The sequence below is a fragment of the Pelecanus crispus genome, chromosome 10 (genome assembly GCF_030463565.1).
Source record: "Pelecanus crispus isolate bPelCri1 chromosome 10, bPelCri1.pri, whole genome shotgun sequence".
NCBI lineage: Eukaryota > Metazoa > Chordata > Aves > Pelecaniformes > Pelecanidae > Pelecanus > Pelecanus crispus.
The window spans coordinates 16,817,423-16,832,679 of record NC_134652.1 but is presented as its reverse complement, the minus strand read 5'-3'; the positions used below and the strand labels follow the sequence as shown (position 1 = coordinate 16,832,679).

Genomic DNA, 15,257 nt, shown 5'->3' with positions numbered 1-15,257 from the left:
GGCAATAAGTTAAAGCAGGGGCTGGCAGAGCTAGGTCCAGAGTTGTGAGTACCACCCTTGGGTGCTGTACCACATGCACCAAAATACAACCCTTTCAAGTGTCCACGCATCCCGGTCCTTGTGCCACACACCCACGAGGGGATGGGGTACCCATCGTGGTCACTGCCTGTGCTGCGCTTGCCCCACTGCTCCCGGGACGACTAAAGCAACAAAACTACAGTAACCAGGTGACGAGAGCTGCCGGGGAAGCAAAGCAGAGGAGGAGCCTGGCACGGCGAGGGATTGCTCGGCGCATCCCCCTGCAGACGAGGCCGGAGGGCTGGGATCTCGGCACAGAGAGGCGTGCGGTCGCCATTTGGCAGAGCCAGGGCTGCCCTTCACACCTGGCCTCCACGCGTGTGGCCCCTTGCCCTCGGGCCCTCAGGCTGTCTGCAGAGGGGAGCCTGGTCCTGAGGGAATGGGCCTAATCCTGGGGAGCTGCTCCAGCTCCGCAGCTCCAAGTTCTATGGCTGTGGGGGGTGTGCACAGAGGGGTGGGGGACGGTGGGGGGCTCTACTACGTGCTAGCCTGCTGCCCACCCTCACTTTTTGACCTTGCCCTGAGCAGCGACGGCCTCCATGGCCTTGCGCACCGTCTCCTCATCCCCCAGGAACTGCATGGGCTTGACGGGTTTCAGGTTCTTGTCCAGCTCGTAGACGATAGGGATGCCGGTGGGCAGGTTCAGCTCCATGATGGCCTCTTCCGACATGCCTGCAGACAGAGAGACACTGTCACTCGTGGCCCTGCTCGCACAGTGCCAGCCAGGGCAGTGGGGAGACCCCCGCAATACCCCCGCAGGGCTGACGTACCTTCCAGGTGCTTGACAATCCCACGCAGGCTATTGCCGTGGGCAGCAATAAGGACTCGCTTTCCCTCTTTGATCTGTGGGACGATTTCCTCATTCCAGAAGGGCAGAGCCCGGGCGATGGTGTCTTTCAGGCTCTCGCAGGTTGGCAGCTGGTCCTCTGTCAGGTCAGCGTAGCGACGGTCCTGGGGGAACGGCCACGCTCACGCAGCAGCCCAACGCAGTGTGGGAAGGCGGCGGCAGGGCCTTCATCCCCCCACCCCAAAGTCTCTGCCTGGGGACCTGCTACAGGTAGGCAAAGCCAGGCTTGGAAGTGAGGAAGCGCCTTTGAGGTTTGAGGCTGCACTCAGCTATGGTCAGGGCTCTGAGCCCCTCCTAGGGAAAGCCACACATTGCTTGCTCTGGGCAAAGAAACCAGAGCAAACATCCACACACAGGTCACAGGACTAATAATTAACAAAGGTATCATCCCTTGTGCTTTGAATCTGTCTGTACGATGCCCAGGGGTTCAACTCCCCAGGGAGGGAGCAGGACAAACTCAGCCCAACACCAGCCAGCACCATGCATGACAGTCCTAGCTCCTGCAACAGAGGCAGAGACCTCGTGGAGGAAGCCAGACCACGTTGCAGGGACCTAAGATGGCATGTAGGAGCTTCCCGGCCAGGCAGATGAAGAGCAACGGGCCTTACCTTGCTAATAGTGCTGTAGAAGGGGTGATCGGACTGCATGGGAGGTGGAGGGATGTCATACGAGCGCCTCCAGATCTTCACCTGCGCCTCGCCATGCTTTGCTGCCGTCTCAGCCTTGTTCAAACCGGTGAGGGCCCCGTAGTGCCTCTCGTTCAGGCGCCAGGTTCGGATAACGGGTAACCACATCTGATCGATGGCATCCAGCACGGTCCAGAGGGTACGGATGGCCCGTTTCTGTACCGAGGTGAAGCAAATGTCGAACTCGTAGCCGGCATCTGGAAAAGACCGGAGAAAAGGGGGGGGGGGGGGGGGGGGGGCCGGGGAGGTGAGTGCCGAGACTTACGCAACCAGTGAGGGGCCAAGGGCGGCGGCCTCACCACGCTGGTACCGGTCGCGTCGCCGCCGCTGCCGGCCCATCCTAAGGGCGCCGGCCGCGGCGGCGGGGACACGACCGGTACCAGAGAACCGCCCCGCCCCCCCCACCCGGTACCTGAGGCTCTCCCCTCGGTACTGGAGCCCCCGGCAGCGGAGGCCCTCCCCCCGGCATCGGAGGGCCCCAAAACCACCCCCATCAGGCCCGAGGCGGCCGCAGTAGGCCGCAACCCCCCCTCACAGCAGCCCCCACCCCCTTTTACCGGTCACCCGTACCTCGGAGGGCCTCGCCGCCGCGCCGCGCCTCTTGCTGACCGGCGGGGCTGAGATCGGCATCGTACCAACCGCTGAAGCGGTTCTCCAGGTTCCAGGCGCTCTCGCCGTGGCGGACGAGGACGAGGCGGTAGGCGGCCATGGCGGAGGAGCGGGGCTGAGGGGAGCTCGGGGCGCGCGCTCTCTCTCCTCACGCTGCTGCCGCACGAGACTGACGCTGCCGGCGCCGCGCCGCCCCGCCCCTCCCCGCGCTGCAAGGGGGGGGGCTGGCGCGCATGCGCACAGCGGCGGGCGGGAGGAGGCGCACGTAGCGCATGGCGCGGCTGCGAAGGGCGGCGCGACCTTCAGGGCCGTGACGTCACCACGCCGTAATGCGCACGCAGTAACCCATCGTGGCTGCTCACCCGTACCGGGCGCCGACCCGGCTGCGGGCTCGGTGTGAACGGTTCCATACGGGTGCGGCAGCGGCGGTGCGTTCTCCCCCTGCAGGGGGCGTCAGACAGCCTCTCTCGCTGACGGCTGCCCCTAGGCCCCGCCTGTCTCCCATCCAAGCCCCAACCGGGCGCGACCCCGCTTCGCTTCGCCGACACCGCTCCCCACCCGCCCCGCTAGGAGGCTACCACCGCTGAGGGCAGCGGTGCCCTCACTCAAGATGGCGGCAGGCGCCGGAAGCGGAAGGGGAGTGGGGCGTGGCGCGGCGCGGCGGCACGTGGAGCCGGTTCCAGCATGGCGCGGAGCGGGCGGCTCCGCTCGGGCGCCGGCGCCAAGCTGAAGCGGTGGCGGAAGGGCCACAGCAGCGACTGCAACCCTGAGACCCGCCAGCACCGCCTGGCCGCCCGCAGCCGCTTCTGCAGCCGGCCCGCGGGTGAGGGCAGGGAGGCGGGCAGGGGCGCGGTGCGGGCAGGGGCGCGGTGCGGGCAGCTCCCTGCCTGTGCCCGGCCCTTCCCGGCGGGGGCTCCGGGGGCGCGGGGGGGCTGCGGGGCGAGCCTTTGGGTCCGCGGCGTAACGAGTGTGGCCTCGTTACCTTCACCGTGACACCGGGCCGGTGGAGGCGGAACGGAGCACGGCCGACAGCAATGCCTGTCACCCTGCCGGTCCCGGTGCGAGGCCCCGCCCGCAGCCGCCGGGGTACGTGCTGTCCCGGCAGGCTCATGGCCCGAGCGATTCCGGCTCCCAAAAGCCCATGGCCGTGCCTGTAAGTGCAGCTGCGGCGTCCGGCACAGAGAGGAACACGACAGAGACTCTCGTTCAGAGGGCTGCACGATGGAGAAGGCAAACCCCAGAGCATCGCGGTCTGCGAGGGGCTGGAGTTTCACAGCCCTGGCTGCTGTTGGCCAAGGAGATCTTTCTCCTGCAGATGGAAAAATGCCTCTTGCAGTGCGCAACTGTGCTCTTGCAGCTGTTTGCAAGCCCGTGTCTGTGACTGAGAGGGATGCGAAGCCTGTGCCTTGGCTGTCTGGTTGCCAGGGCTTCAGGTGGAAGAAGATAAATGGGGCAGAGCACACCGACCACCTCAGGGTTGAAGCCTTCGTATGCCAGGACGTGTTTGTGAGGGTGTGATGCTCTCCTCCATCAGAGGAGATGGCTGGACAGTGCCCTGTTTGTTTTCACAGGAATTGTGAGCACTCTCCAGTTATCACTGTGCTTTCTTCCATCAGGAGGAAGCGGCATCCGTGTCCCTTGTGCTGGAGATGAGTTCCAGCCAAGCTGGTCAGGCTGGGAGGGGAAGGAGGGAGAGCGTGGGGGGGTTTTGGGGTGAATGGCAGAGCAATGCGACTTCATGATTCTGAGCGTACCCGTTCACCCCGGCAGAGAAAAGCAACTTGACGGTGGATGCGGTGAAGCTGCACAATGAGCTGCAGTCGGGGTCCCTGCGTTTGGAGCGGCCGAGTGACAGCGCTCAGCTCCATATGGAGGAGGATGATGCTGGTGAGGCTGCCACAGAGAAGTCCTCCGGTACCTTCCTGAGCGGGCTGAGTGACTGCACCAACGTCACCTTCAGCAAGGTGCAGCGCTTCTGGGAGTCCAACTCTGCCGCTCACAAAGAGGTATGGGGAGGAGCAGGGCTAGGTGGGGTCCAGTGGGGATGCCCCCCCTGGAGGTGAGGCTGAGTGTGCTGACCTGCTCCGCTTGCTGCTTGTAGATCTGTGCTGTGCTGGCGGCCGTGACGGAGGTGATCCGCTCGCAGGGGGGCAAGGAGAGCGAGACGGAGTACTTTGGCGCACTGGTGAGTGATGGTTGTGGGGAGGAGGCGTGAGGGGAGCTGCTGTTGGCAGCCTGGATGTGCTCTCAGGAGCGGTGGCGGTGGAACATGCTGTGCTCGTAGCCAAGGCCCTGGATGTCCTTCTCCAGAAAAGATGCTGCTGGGCTGCTCCTGGTTTCTCTGCCCCCACTCCCCAAGGCTTCAGGATGGGGAAGGGCTGGCCTGGTGCAAACCCTCACTTCCCCTCACTCACCCCTCCTCTGTTTCCAGATGACCACGCTGGAGGCGGTGGAGTCCCCCGAGTCGCTGGCTGCTGTCGCCTACCTGCTCAACCTCGTCCTAAAGCGGTGAGCGGCTGGCAAAGGAGTGGGGACAGCTGCCTGGCCCCATCAAGGAAGAGGGGCTGGCGCTGTCCCCCTTGCCAGGCTGGGGAAATGACCCAACCAGGGTGGGCTGGGGATGCAGTTCCCTGCGAGAGTGCCACCGGCTGCCTGCTCCTCACACTGCTGACGTACCCCCTTCTCCTGGCAGGGTCCCAAGCCCTGTGCTCATAAAAAAGTTCTCAGATGCCTCAAAAGCCTTCATGGGTATTGTGTCCTCGCAGGCCTGCAGCAGCTCCACCTCTGCCCTGCGATGGGTGAGTAGCCAAGAGGCAGCCAGCTGTGCTGGCTCTGATGTGGCAGGGGGGTCTGCTGAGAGCTGGGGTCAAGGCTGCTGTTGTAGGGTCGTGCTGGGTGCTCGACCTGAGGCCACTGCAATGAGGGGGGTGTCTGTGTGGGGTGATGCTAACACCCCTGCTGCTCCCTTGTAGGTCCTGTCTTGCTTGGCCACACTCCTGCGGAAGCAGGACTTGGCAGCCTGGAGCTACCCTGTCACCCTCCAGGTCTATCATGGCTTGCTGAGCTTCTGTGTTCATACGAAGCCCAAGGTGAGCTCCTGGTGCCCTTGGCAAGGGATGATTTTGTCTTTGGGGCTCATTTCTGGAGCTGGCTGTGCCCCCAGGGTCTGTGGCTTCCACCCACCTGGGCTCTCCTTCCCCCAGGTGCGGAAAGCGGCGCAGTACGGCGTGTGCTCTGTCCTGAGGGGCAGCGAGTTCATGTTTGGAGATGCAGCCCCTGAGCATCACCCCGCGGCACCCTCCACCGCCAAGTTCTGCGTGCGGGAGATCGAAAAAGCTGGAGGTGTGGGGCGCTGGAGCAAGGAATCTGCAGCAGAGTGGGGGGGGGTCCTGCAGCTGTGGGAGAATAAGGACTTGAAGGGAAGAGGGGAGGGTGCAGCACCCTGGATTGATGGGGAGGGTATAAGATGCCGCTGGGGCACCTTAAGTGTTTTGGAGGGCCCTCAGCCACCTGTCTGTTGCTCTGCTCTTCCCAGAAGTTGCCGGGTGATGTTCACCTGAGCTCTGCGGGTCAGCCCCAGTGCTGTCACAGGGGCTTTGCCTCAGGCAGGGCTTTGCCATGGGGTGCCATGGGCTCAGGTGCTGCTCTGCTCCCACAGGCACCAAAGAGGCGACCACCACCCTGCACATCCTCGCCCTGCTGCGGGACCTGCTGCCCTGCTTCCCTGCGGCCATGGTGAAGACTTGCTGCGAGACCTTGCTCCGAGTCATGACCCTCAGCCACGTGGTAAGTGTCCCTGCACCGTGGATGTCAAGGGCAGCCCCATTCCCCCTCGGCTGCGCCCTGGAAGGGCTTGAACCCCCTTGGCTGCTGGCTGGGAGCCTGGAAATGCAGGATGCAAATGTGGAGGAGCCTGGGGCAGCTGGTCTTGCTGGCCTGCCTGCTGTGGAAGAGGGAGGCTGAAGACAGGGTGCAGTCGCAGCAGCACTGGGCTTCCCCAGGCAGAGCCTTATTTGGGGTAGGGGGGGCAGAGGGTGCAAAGGTGTGCCGCCCGTCATGGAGCACCCCCTCTTGACACCATGTCCTTTGCAGCTGGTGACGGCGTGTGCCATGCAAGCCTTCCACAGCCTCTTCAGCGCCCAGGCCAGCGTGGCCTGCCTGCCAGCCGAGCTCAACGCCCAAATCATCACCGTGAGTGTGGGGCGCCGGTGCAGGGAGGGATGGGGCTGGCAGTGCTGCGGCGCCCACCCACCCAGCCTCTGTTTCCCCAGGCTCTCTATGACTACGTGCCCAGCACAAGTGACCTGCAGCCGCTGCTGACCTGGCTGTCCACCATGGAGCGGGCACACGTCAACCTGGGCAGGTGCAGGCAGGGGCCACGGCTGGGCAGGGGAGGAGGCGGCATGTCGGTCTCTCACCTGTCCGGTCTCTCTTCTCCAGGCTGCAGAAGGACCTGTGCTGGGCTCACCTGCCCCGGCTCTTCTCGGCCTCCATGAACTGCTTCCTCTCCCCACACTCCCAGGTGGTGGCGGCAGCGGCGCAGACCCTGGAGGTACTGTGCATGGCAGCCTCATCTGCTTGGCTTCCCTGGTCCTCGTGGGGGGCTCTGCCTGGGGGTTTGGGACTTGCTGGAGGGTGGTGTGCCCCTCTGTGCCTGCCAGGGTGGGGGTCCACGGTCCACTGCTGCCCTATGTTCCCTGTTTGTCCTTACAGACCCTTCTGAGTGAGTGCGTCGCTCCTCACATGGATGACCTGGGCACCATCTCTGCATCTGCCCCAGCCCCTGCTGCCCATCTGTGCAAGATGTTCAGGTGATGAACGACGTTGTGGGAGAGGCTGTCCCCATGGGTCTGGCTGAGCTCTGGGCAGCCTCTACCCGGTCCCTGATCAGTGCTGGGTCAGTCCCTGCCAGCGTGACCCTCTCTTCTCTCCTTTCCAGGTCTGTGGAGGAGGGCCTGACGTATCGTTTCCATGCAGCGTGGGACGAGGTGCTGCGGGTGCTGGAGGTCTTCTTTGAGACGTGTGGGAAGCAATGCCACCCCATCATGAGGAAGGTGAGCCAGGCTGGGAGGGTGTCAGGCTAATCTGCAGAGGCAGGTGGGGTGGCTGTGCTGCTGCCTGGGCTGCGTTGCCCTCTCCAGCTGCAGAGTGGGGCCATCCCAGTGCCCTCTGTGTGGGCAGGGTCTGCGCAGCTCTGGGACTTGGCATGGGGGCATGCAGGGCAGCTGGCATCCCTGGGCAGGCATAGTGAGTGACACGTGCCGGACCTGCCTTTGTGGCTCCTCTGTGACCGTCCTGCCCTGTCCGCGCAGTGTCTCCGGTCCCTGTGTGACCTACGTCTCTCCCCACACTTCCCCTACACTGCTGAAGTGGACCAGGCGGTGGGGGCTGCCGTGAGTGCCATGGGCCCCGAGGTGCTGCTGGAAGCTGTGCCCCTGGAGATCGACGGCAAGGAGTGAGTACAGCCATGGGGTAGCAGGTCCTGCGTCCGCTCCCAGCAGCAGAGGACACGGGTCTCCAGCTGAGAAACCGTTTTCCTCTTGCACCTTTCTTATCTGCACCTTTTCTGATTTCTGCATGAGCCAGTGCAAATGACCAGTGCCTGCAGCACCCTTAGCAGAGTGCTATCCCTTTGCTTTCTTTGGCTCGTACTTTCTCTGTTTCCCCCCAGTTCTCATACTGGGAGATGACCAGCTGCCAGTCTGTCTGTGATGGTGACAATTTTGCAGCTGTTTGTTACATTCCTGTTCAGTCTCCATGTGGTGCTGGGGGTGTTTGGCTCTGCCGAGCCTCCCTGTGCCCAGCTTTGGGGCTGGGCGGGGGTGCCCCAGGGGCTGATGCCAGCAGTGCCCCACTCTTCCCTGACCTGTGCCTTCCTTCCACAGGGAGACGCTGGATTTCCCCCGCAGCTGGCTCCTGCCAGTGCTGCGGGACTACGTGCAGGGTGCGCGTCTCGGCTTCTTCACCAGCTACTTCTTGCCCTTGGCGGCCACCCTGAAAAGCAGAGGTGAGGAGGGTAGCATGGCAGGGGTCTCAGCTGGTGCGGTCCTGGGCTCCTGGGAGTGCCAGGGTGCTCAGTGGGACGTCCCTTCCCTCCGTGGGGTGAGGCAGGGCTTTGCTACCTCTGCTGCTCTGCTCATCTCCCCCTTCTCTTTTGCAGCCTTGGAGTTTACCCAGGCTGGGAAGAGCGTGGAGGCCAAGATCTATGACACGCTGCAGTGGCAGGTAACGAGGAGTGCCTGGGAGCTGGGCCGTGGAGTATCTGCAGTGCCAGGCTGGGGAGCAGTGACTTGGGCAAAGGGTGCTGGCCTCCCACCTCTCCCTTTGCTTTCCAGGTCTGGACCCTGCTGCCTGGCTTCTGCACCCACCCCACGGACGTGCTGGGGGCCTTCAAGGGGCTGGCCCGCACCCTGGGCATGGCCATCAGCGAGCGCCCGGACCTGCGCCCCACCGTGTGCCAGGCCTTGCGCACCCTCATCCACAAAGGATGCGAGACAGGTTGGGGGGGGGACAGACCCTCGTGGTGGGTCCCTGTCCCCTGCAGTGACCTGGAGAGGGGGGACGCTGATCTGCACACCTTTGTCATCCTCTCCCCAGATGCGGAGCGGGCAGAAGTGGGTCGCTTTGCCAAAAATTTCTTGCCCATCCTGTTCAACGTGTACAGCCAGCCCGAGGAAGATGGGGGCAGCAGCGCTCAGCGCCGCTCTGTGCTGGACACTGTCCGTGCTTATCTGACCATCACCGACCCCCAGGTGAGGGGAGCCTGGGGCAGTGGGGCCGGCTGTGCTGGCTCAGGCCAGCGTCTCCCAGCCGGACCCAGTTTGATGGGGCTGTGGTGGGTGCCTGACTGGAGAGGACAGGAAGAAAGAAGCTGGGCAGAGAGCAGCTATTCCCTGCCCTCACGGGGAGGGAGCCCTTCCCAGCCAGCAGTCTGGGATTTCCCAGTCTTGCAGCCACACCTGGCACACTGTGTGTGAGCCCTTTGGGAATTTGCCCAGCTCTTTTTGGGCCTGCTGGTGCTTCTGGTCTCCACAAAGTCCTGTGGCAAGGTGTTTGCCAGGTGGATTGCAAACTCCTGAAAAAGCGCTCCTTTCAGTCAGTACTGATCCTGCTCTGTGTGCCTGTCCTGCAGATGGTGTGTGGGTTCCTGCAGAAAGCCAGCGAGAAGCTGACCAGTCCTGAGAGCTCTGAGTTTGCCAGGTAACACCCAGGGGCTGGTGCTAATGAGTAAAGCTGCGAGCTTCCTCCTGGTGAGCAGCGCTAGGGCACTTGTACTGTCCCGTGTGGGATGTGCCACCCTCGTGCATCCGATGAGACTCGCAGCCAGAGTCCCAGCTTGGCTGGGCAGTGTTAGTGATGCTGCAGTTACCCACCTGCATGTCCTTCTCTGCTGCAGACTCTCCATCCTGGACCTGGTGGTGGCAATGGCACCCTATGCTGATGAGCAGTCCCTGGGCTCCCTGTACCGCACCATCCAGCCTTCTCTCCAGGTGAGTTGGACCCTAGCCCCGACAGGCGCAGGGGGTGCAGGGGGGCACCTTCTGCTTGCTGCCAGCTTGGACCCACACTCTGGGGGGCTGAGCAGCTGCTGTAGGGGACAGGTCTTTGCTGGGTGCCGTGGAGTGCTGCGGGGGTCCCTTCAGACACCGTGGCGAGGTGCTGCCCTGACGGCAGGGACGTGTTGGCTGTCCCCGCAGAGCAAGGAGCGCAGCATGCAGAAGAAGGCGTACCGCGTGCTGGAGGAGGTGTGTGCCGCTCCCCATGCCCCCTGCCAGGCCTTCATCCGCTCCCACCTGCCAGATCTGCAGGCAGCACTGCTGGACTCGCTCAAAAGTGCGGCGTCCCCGGCCAAGAGGGTGAGAGCAAGGGCTGCGGTGGCTGAGCTCGTCCCCTGCCAGAAGGGGATGGGGTGGGGGCAGCCAGGTGTGTGTCCCTGGTTGTACCAGCGCTGGGCTGTTTCTTTCCCCAGCCCCGGCTGAAGTGCCTGTTCCACATCGTGAAGCAGCTCTCCGCAGAGCATGAGCCCTTCATCACTGCCCTGGTCCCAGAGGTGAGTGTGGTCCCTGGGGGGACGCAGCTGATTCTGGCTATGGCAGGGGGGACAGCAGGGTTATGATATGCCCATGTGCCTCCAGGTCATCCTCTGCACCAAGGAGGTGTCAGTGGGGGCCCGCAAGAACGCCTTCGTGCTGCTCGTGGAGATGGCTCATGCCTTCATCCGCTTTGGGCCCACCCCCCAAGGTGAGCTCCTGTTCCACTTACTCAGCCCCACAGCTGCTCTGGCCCCAGGGGGATCAGACCCAAGCCCAGCACCCCGCTGAAACACGCCAGGCATGCTGCTGGGCTGGGGGCAAGTGGGGGCCTGAATCATTCCCCTCCTTTAGAGGCCATGCAGCGGTTCCTGCTCCTGGTCTACGCGGGGCTCACAGGCTCGGTCACCATGATCAGCTGCACAGTGCTGGCACTGACCCGCCTGTTCTTTGAGTTCAAAGGTGAGCAGGAGCAGGAGGGCTGGGGGGACGAGGCAGCACCCTCCGGTGAAGGTGGGTGCTGAGGAAGCCAGCTGTGGCTGAGCCTTGCCATGGTTGCAGATCACCTGGAGCTGAGCGTGGTGGAGCAGCTCCTGCAGAACGTCTGCCTGCTGTTGGCCTCCCGCACGCGGGACGTGGTGAAGGCAGCCCTGGGCTTCATCAAGGTCACGCTGCTGCTGGTTGACACCAAGCTGCTGGCCAAGCACGTCCAGGAGATGGTGAGATCCCACGCAGGGTGCCCTGAGGACAATGGCAGGGCAGAGCTCGGGCTGCCTTGGGCAGCTGGGGGCATCTCCAGCTGCACCCTGCTTCTGCCCGGGAGCCAGGGGCACAACCTTGATCCTCTGTGGCTGAGAAGGCAGTGAGGAGGTCCCTCTCCCGAATGCTGGCATGGACCTGCCAGAGAACCCCTGTGAACTGGCCCTGCCAAGCAGGGAGAGCTCCCCACGGCCCTGCCTGGGGTGGGTGTGGGGACACGGCAGCAGGGTGAGCAAGGTGGCCGTGCAGGGGAAGGGTGGGCGGCCGGGTGCCCGGGGCAGGGGTGCTTTGGTCTTCAGGGTCTCTGTCCTGGCAGCTGGAGGCTGTGGGGAACCTTTCGGATGACATGAGACGCCACTTCCGTATGAAGCTGCGAAACCTCTTCACCAAGTTCATCCGCAAGTTTGGGTGAGCTGGGGGCTCCTGGGTCACGCTGGACCTGTGCAGCGGCAGCGGGGGAGCTCCTGGGAAGCGGTGCGGGAGGAGGTGGGCACTGACCACTCTCTGTGTGCTCCTCAGCTTCGAGCTGGTGAAGGGACTGCTGCCGGCCGAGTACCACAAGGTGCTGGTGAACATCCGCAAGGCGGAAAGCCGGAGCCGCAAGCAGCGCGCCCTGAGGCAGGCGGCTGCGGATACAGATGAAGAGGAGGCACCACCGGCACAGCCCAGAGGAGACAGGTAAAGATTGGCCAGGGGTGAAGAAGGAGCAGCTCCTTTGGATCTGGGGATGGGGACATCTCCAGCACTGGGGTTGCTGTGCGCTGTGGGTCTGCACCCCTGGGTTTATTCCATTTCCATCATCCTCTCTGCCTTTGACCAGCATGGAGGAGATCCTGGCTGACTCAGAGGACGAGGAGGAGGAAGAGGAGGAACGGCAGCGGAGCAAGGAGTGGAGGAAGCAAGCACGGCAGAAGGGGCAGGCCTGGCTGAAGGAAGGGGAAGAGGATGAGCCCCTCAACTTCCTGGACCCCAACGTGTCCCAGCGGGTGCTGGGTGAGGAGCGGAGCTTCGGATGTGGTTGGGGTGGGATGGATGGGGCGGGGAGCTGGTGTGATGCACAGGGGCTCTCGGGGTACGACTGCCCCGGGAATGGGTCCTTTGGAGACCCTGACGCACCTCTCTGTGAGCAGCCACCAAGCCAGGCCCCAGGCGTTCCAGAGGAGTGAGCCACAACTTCCAGGTGTCTGAGGACGGGCGCCTGATCATCCATGAAGAGGAGGAGGAGGTGGACGGTGATGAAGCCAAAGGTACTGCCTGGGCTGGTGGGGGGGCACGCTAGACTTGCTCTTGTACTCTGTTTTTCTGCCTGCCACCTGTATGTGGGAGCTTGGGGAGGGATGTGGGTGGAAGCGGCAGGGGTTGGTGCGACCTTGTGTCACACACAGTGGGTCTCCTCTGGGCCACTGCCACCCAGGGGAGGCACCCCCTTCCATCGCCAGGAGGGGGCTGGAAGGGGACATGGCCACCAGTGCCAGTTTGGCAGGGGCACCTTGCTCCTGCAGCCTGCTCTGGGGGCTGGCACAGTACAGGGTCTCTCCTGCACCCGCATCCTGCACTGACCCTCTTGCCCTGTGCCGTAGGAGCAGACGAGGAGATGGCAGACGTGCTGCAAGATGTGGGTCTCCGCAGTGTGAGTACAGGGCTCGTGGTTCCGAGGAGATGCTGGGGGAACTTGGCTGTGCCAAACCCCTGCCTGTGCCGCGGCAGCTGCAGTTCTGCCCAAGAGGGCGGTGGGGCCACCGGGCATGCACCAGCTGCTTGGAGGGGTGCGGGAGGCTGGCTGGGGCAGGGGATGTGCACAGGTACTCTGGAAGGTCTCTGGGCCCCCATGGGAGGAAGCAGGTCAGGAGTCCGTGGGAGGGCAGAACTGTGAGGACAAGCCAGCTACAAGGTCCCTACTGCCTTCTTCTGCAGAAGAAAAACCAGAAGCGTCGGTTCAGAGAAGAGCCAGATGATGAGGAACCCGACGGCACCTACCCTCAGTACAGAGGTAAGTCCTTCGCCTGTGCCCGGTCTGGGGCTTCCCAGGGGACCAGAACCACGCAACCATCTTAATGGGCTGCTGCAGGACAGTGGGAGCAGAGGTCTTTGCTCACGGGAAATGGTAACCCTTCTCCGCTGTCCTCACACCCAAGAGCTGGAGGCAAAACCAGTAACAGCTTCCCCAGCCCTGGTGCATTCTAGCATAGGAAATGGGAAGGGGGAGCCCTGGGGCCCCTTTTCAACACACGTTCCCTGTTTTCCAGCTGGAGGCTCTGGGATCCACCGGCAGCTGGACAAGGAGCCAGCCTTCGGTGCGGAGTACAGATCCAAGGTGAGGGACCTGGGGGGTCGCAGAGTTTGGGTAGGGAGATGCCTGGGGCTCTGCTGGGGTAGGATTGCTGCTGGCCTGGGGGGCAGGAAGCACTGGGCGTTTGCTGAGGGTCTGGTCCAGCAATGCTAAGGCTGGAGGCGATAAATCTTTGCTCCAAGAGGAGTTGCCAAACACTTAGTACCTGTGAACATTTCCGGTCCATCTTGGAGTCCTGGTCCTACCCTTGCTGTGGCCAGTTGCTCTTCACTGCTCAAAGCAGGTGTCCATAGCATCATCTGGGTGGGAAATCAGCTCCAAGGGCCATGTGCTCAGCTGGCACCCCACTACAACATAGTCTTTGGGGTGCCCGGGTGCCAGGGTTGTACCAGAACAGGACACATGCATCTCCCCTGGTGCTGCATCTTCTCCCATGTCACTATCTCCCACAGAAAGGCAAAGGCGATGTGAAGAAGAAGGGCCAGCTCGACCCCTACGCCTACATCCCCCTGAACAGAGCTAGACTCAACAAAAGGTGAGACTAGCCGGGAAGGGCACAGGGTGGGGAATGGGGCCAAAACACGGGTTTGATCCTGCTTTTTGTTGTTACTTTTTTTGTGGGTCAGGGAACTCCCTGCCAGCCTCTGCACCACTCCTTGCGGAGCTTGGAGCATCCCTGTGCATCGGCTGTGCCCAGTGCCCGCACTAACCCAGCCTCCTGCTCCTTCCTCCCTCCAGGAAGCGGGCGAAAATGCAGGGCCAGTTCAAGGGCCTGATGAAGGGTGCCCAGCGTGGGGCCAAGGCTGGCCGCAGGAAACGTCTGAAGGCCCAGCGCCCCTGAGGAGCCTCAGGTGCTCTGCCTGCACCTGCCCAAGGATGGACAACGCCCTGCGGCTTCTGGGCAGCGGGGGACGGGGGTTTTGTGAGTGGGGCAGGGGGAGCTTCTCTACAGGAGATGACCGGCATCTGTTTGAGACTCGCTGGGAAGCCACTCCATTGTATTACGGACTCTTGGCCCAAGCCCTGCCCTTCTGCTCTTGGAGGATGTTGCTGGGTGCCTGGTGCAGGGGGGTGGGTGGGGGGGTGTGTGTGTGTGTGTGTATGAGAGAGAGCAAGCAATGTGTAATGAATTCTCTATATTGATAAATATTCACTGTTCCTACCCAGCCCAGATTCCTCCTTTCCTTCCCTTAAAAGCTGTGCACACCCCGTCCCCTGTGCTCTGCCCACTGCCCCAGTGCAGCGGGTCCTTCTGCCGCTGCAGCGTTGTGCCCCATGGGGTCACGCCTGCATCGGCTTGGGATGTGGGGCCGGAGCCCTGTCCCCTGCGTGGGGCTTGCTTGGGGGCTGCCAGGAGCAACGCTGCGGTACAGAGCAGCAAGGCGCTGCCCGTGTCCCATGCCCTCCTGGCAGACACGCAGTAGGGCTGAGTAATGGGGTTGGCCAAAGAGAGAAGCCAGAGATGGTGAAAAGTCCTTTGCTACAACCAGCTTCCTTATACAAACTCCCTCTTGGCAGCAGCATCTCCTAGATGAACTGGGTCTCAGCCTGGGGATCTGTGCCATGGGGGAGTGTCTGCCATTTGGCTGCCACTGTTTTCGGTCCTGCCTCTTGTTTTTCTTGTATCAGCCGTGCCTGGTTGCGGGGCAGAACAGTTTGCTGCAAATTTCTTCAGATTGGCTGGAAAACTGCTACTGCAAACCTTCATGCCTTGCCCTTTCCCTTATCCATGAGACCTGAGAAGAGCACTTTCCTCTGCTCTGACCGCCTCCTGCCAGCTAGGCCTGAGCAGCACAAATAATCCTCAACCTTTTTAGCTGCCAAGCCATCTCAGCTTGGCCTGAGCATCTGTTTTTGCCCAGTTACTTCTGCACTGAGCCCGAAAGATGGTGTTTGGCCAAAGCATGCTGAAGAGAATGGAGCTGAGGGTATGGATACAGGTCCCATTGCAAAGAACA

At 62.7% G+C, this 15,257-nt stretch overlaps 2 protein-coding genes across 4 annotated transcripts; one reads left to right on the top strand and one right to left on the bottom strand.

Annotated features, from left to right (window-relative positions):
- Positions 1-535: 535 nt before the first annotated feature.
- Positions 536-2,320, bottom strand: PGAM1 (phosphoglycerate mutase 1). Its single transcript, XM_075717351.1, has 4 exons — positions 2,182-2,320; positions 1,534-1,808; positions 849-1,029; positions 536-750 (listed from the first exon to the last, which is right to left on the bottom strand). Exons 1-4 carry the CDS (start codon positions 2,318-2,320, stop codon positions 581-583), a joined length of 765 nt encoding a protein of 254 aa, XP_075573466.1. The 3' UTR covers positions 536-580.
- A 569-nt stretch (positions 2,321-2,889) lies between these two features.
- Positions 2,890-14,140, top strand: RRP12 (ribosomal RNA processing 12 homolog). 3 transcript variants are annotated; one of them, XM_075717616.1, is made up of 34 exons: positions 2,890-3,043; positions 3,991-4,226; positions 4,322-4,405; positions 4,652-4,728; positions 4,913-5,018; positions 5,193-5,309; positions 5,424-5,562; positions 5,879-6,006; positions 6,313-6,411; positions 6,492-6,583; positions 6,661-6,772; positions 6,934-7,031; positions 7,160-7,274; positions 7,533-7,675; positions 8,106-8,227; positions 8,381-8,445; positions 8,556-8,718; positions 8,818-8,972; positions 9,353-9,420; positions 9,617-9,710; positions 9,918-10,076; positions 10,190-10,270; positions 10,356-10,461; positions 10,605-10,712; positions 10,812-10,969; positions 11,326-11,417; positions 11,529-11,687; positions 11,830-12,002; positions 12,140-12,256; positions 12,590-12,639; positions 12,924-12,999; positions 13,256-13,323; positions 13,752-13,834; positions 14,038-14,140. In XM_075717616.1, the coding sequence occupies exons 1-34, from the start codon at positions 2,905-2,907 to the stop codon at positions 14,138-14,140; spliced, it is 3,885 nt and encodes a 1,294-aa protein (XP_075573731.1). In that variant the 5' UTR covers positions 2,890-2,904. The 3 variants fall into 3 exon arrangements, with proteins under 3 accessions (XP_075573731.1, XP_075573732.1, XP_075573733.1); XM_075717617.1 differs by lacking the exons at positions 4,652-4,728; positions 4,913-5,018 and having other exon boundaries at positions 2,905-3,043; XM_075717618.1 differs by lacking the exons at positions 4,652-4,728; positions 4,913-5,018; positions 5,193-5,309 and having other exon boundaries at positions 2,905-3,043.
- The last annotated feature ends 1,117 nt before the right edge of the window (positions 14,141-15,257 follow it).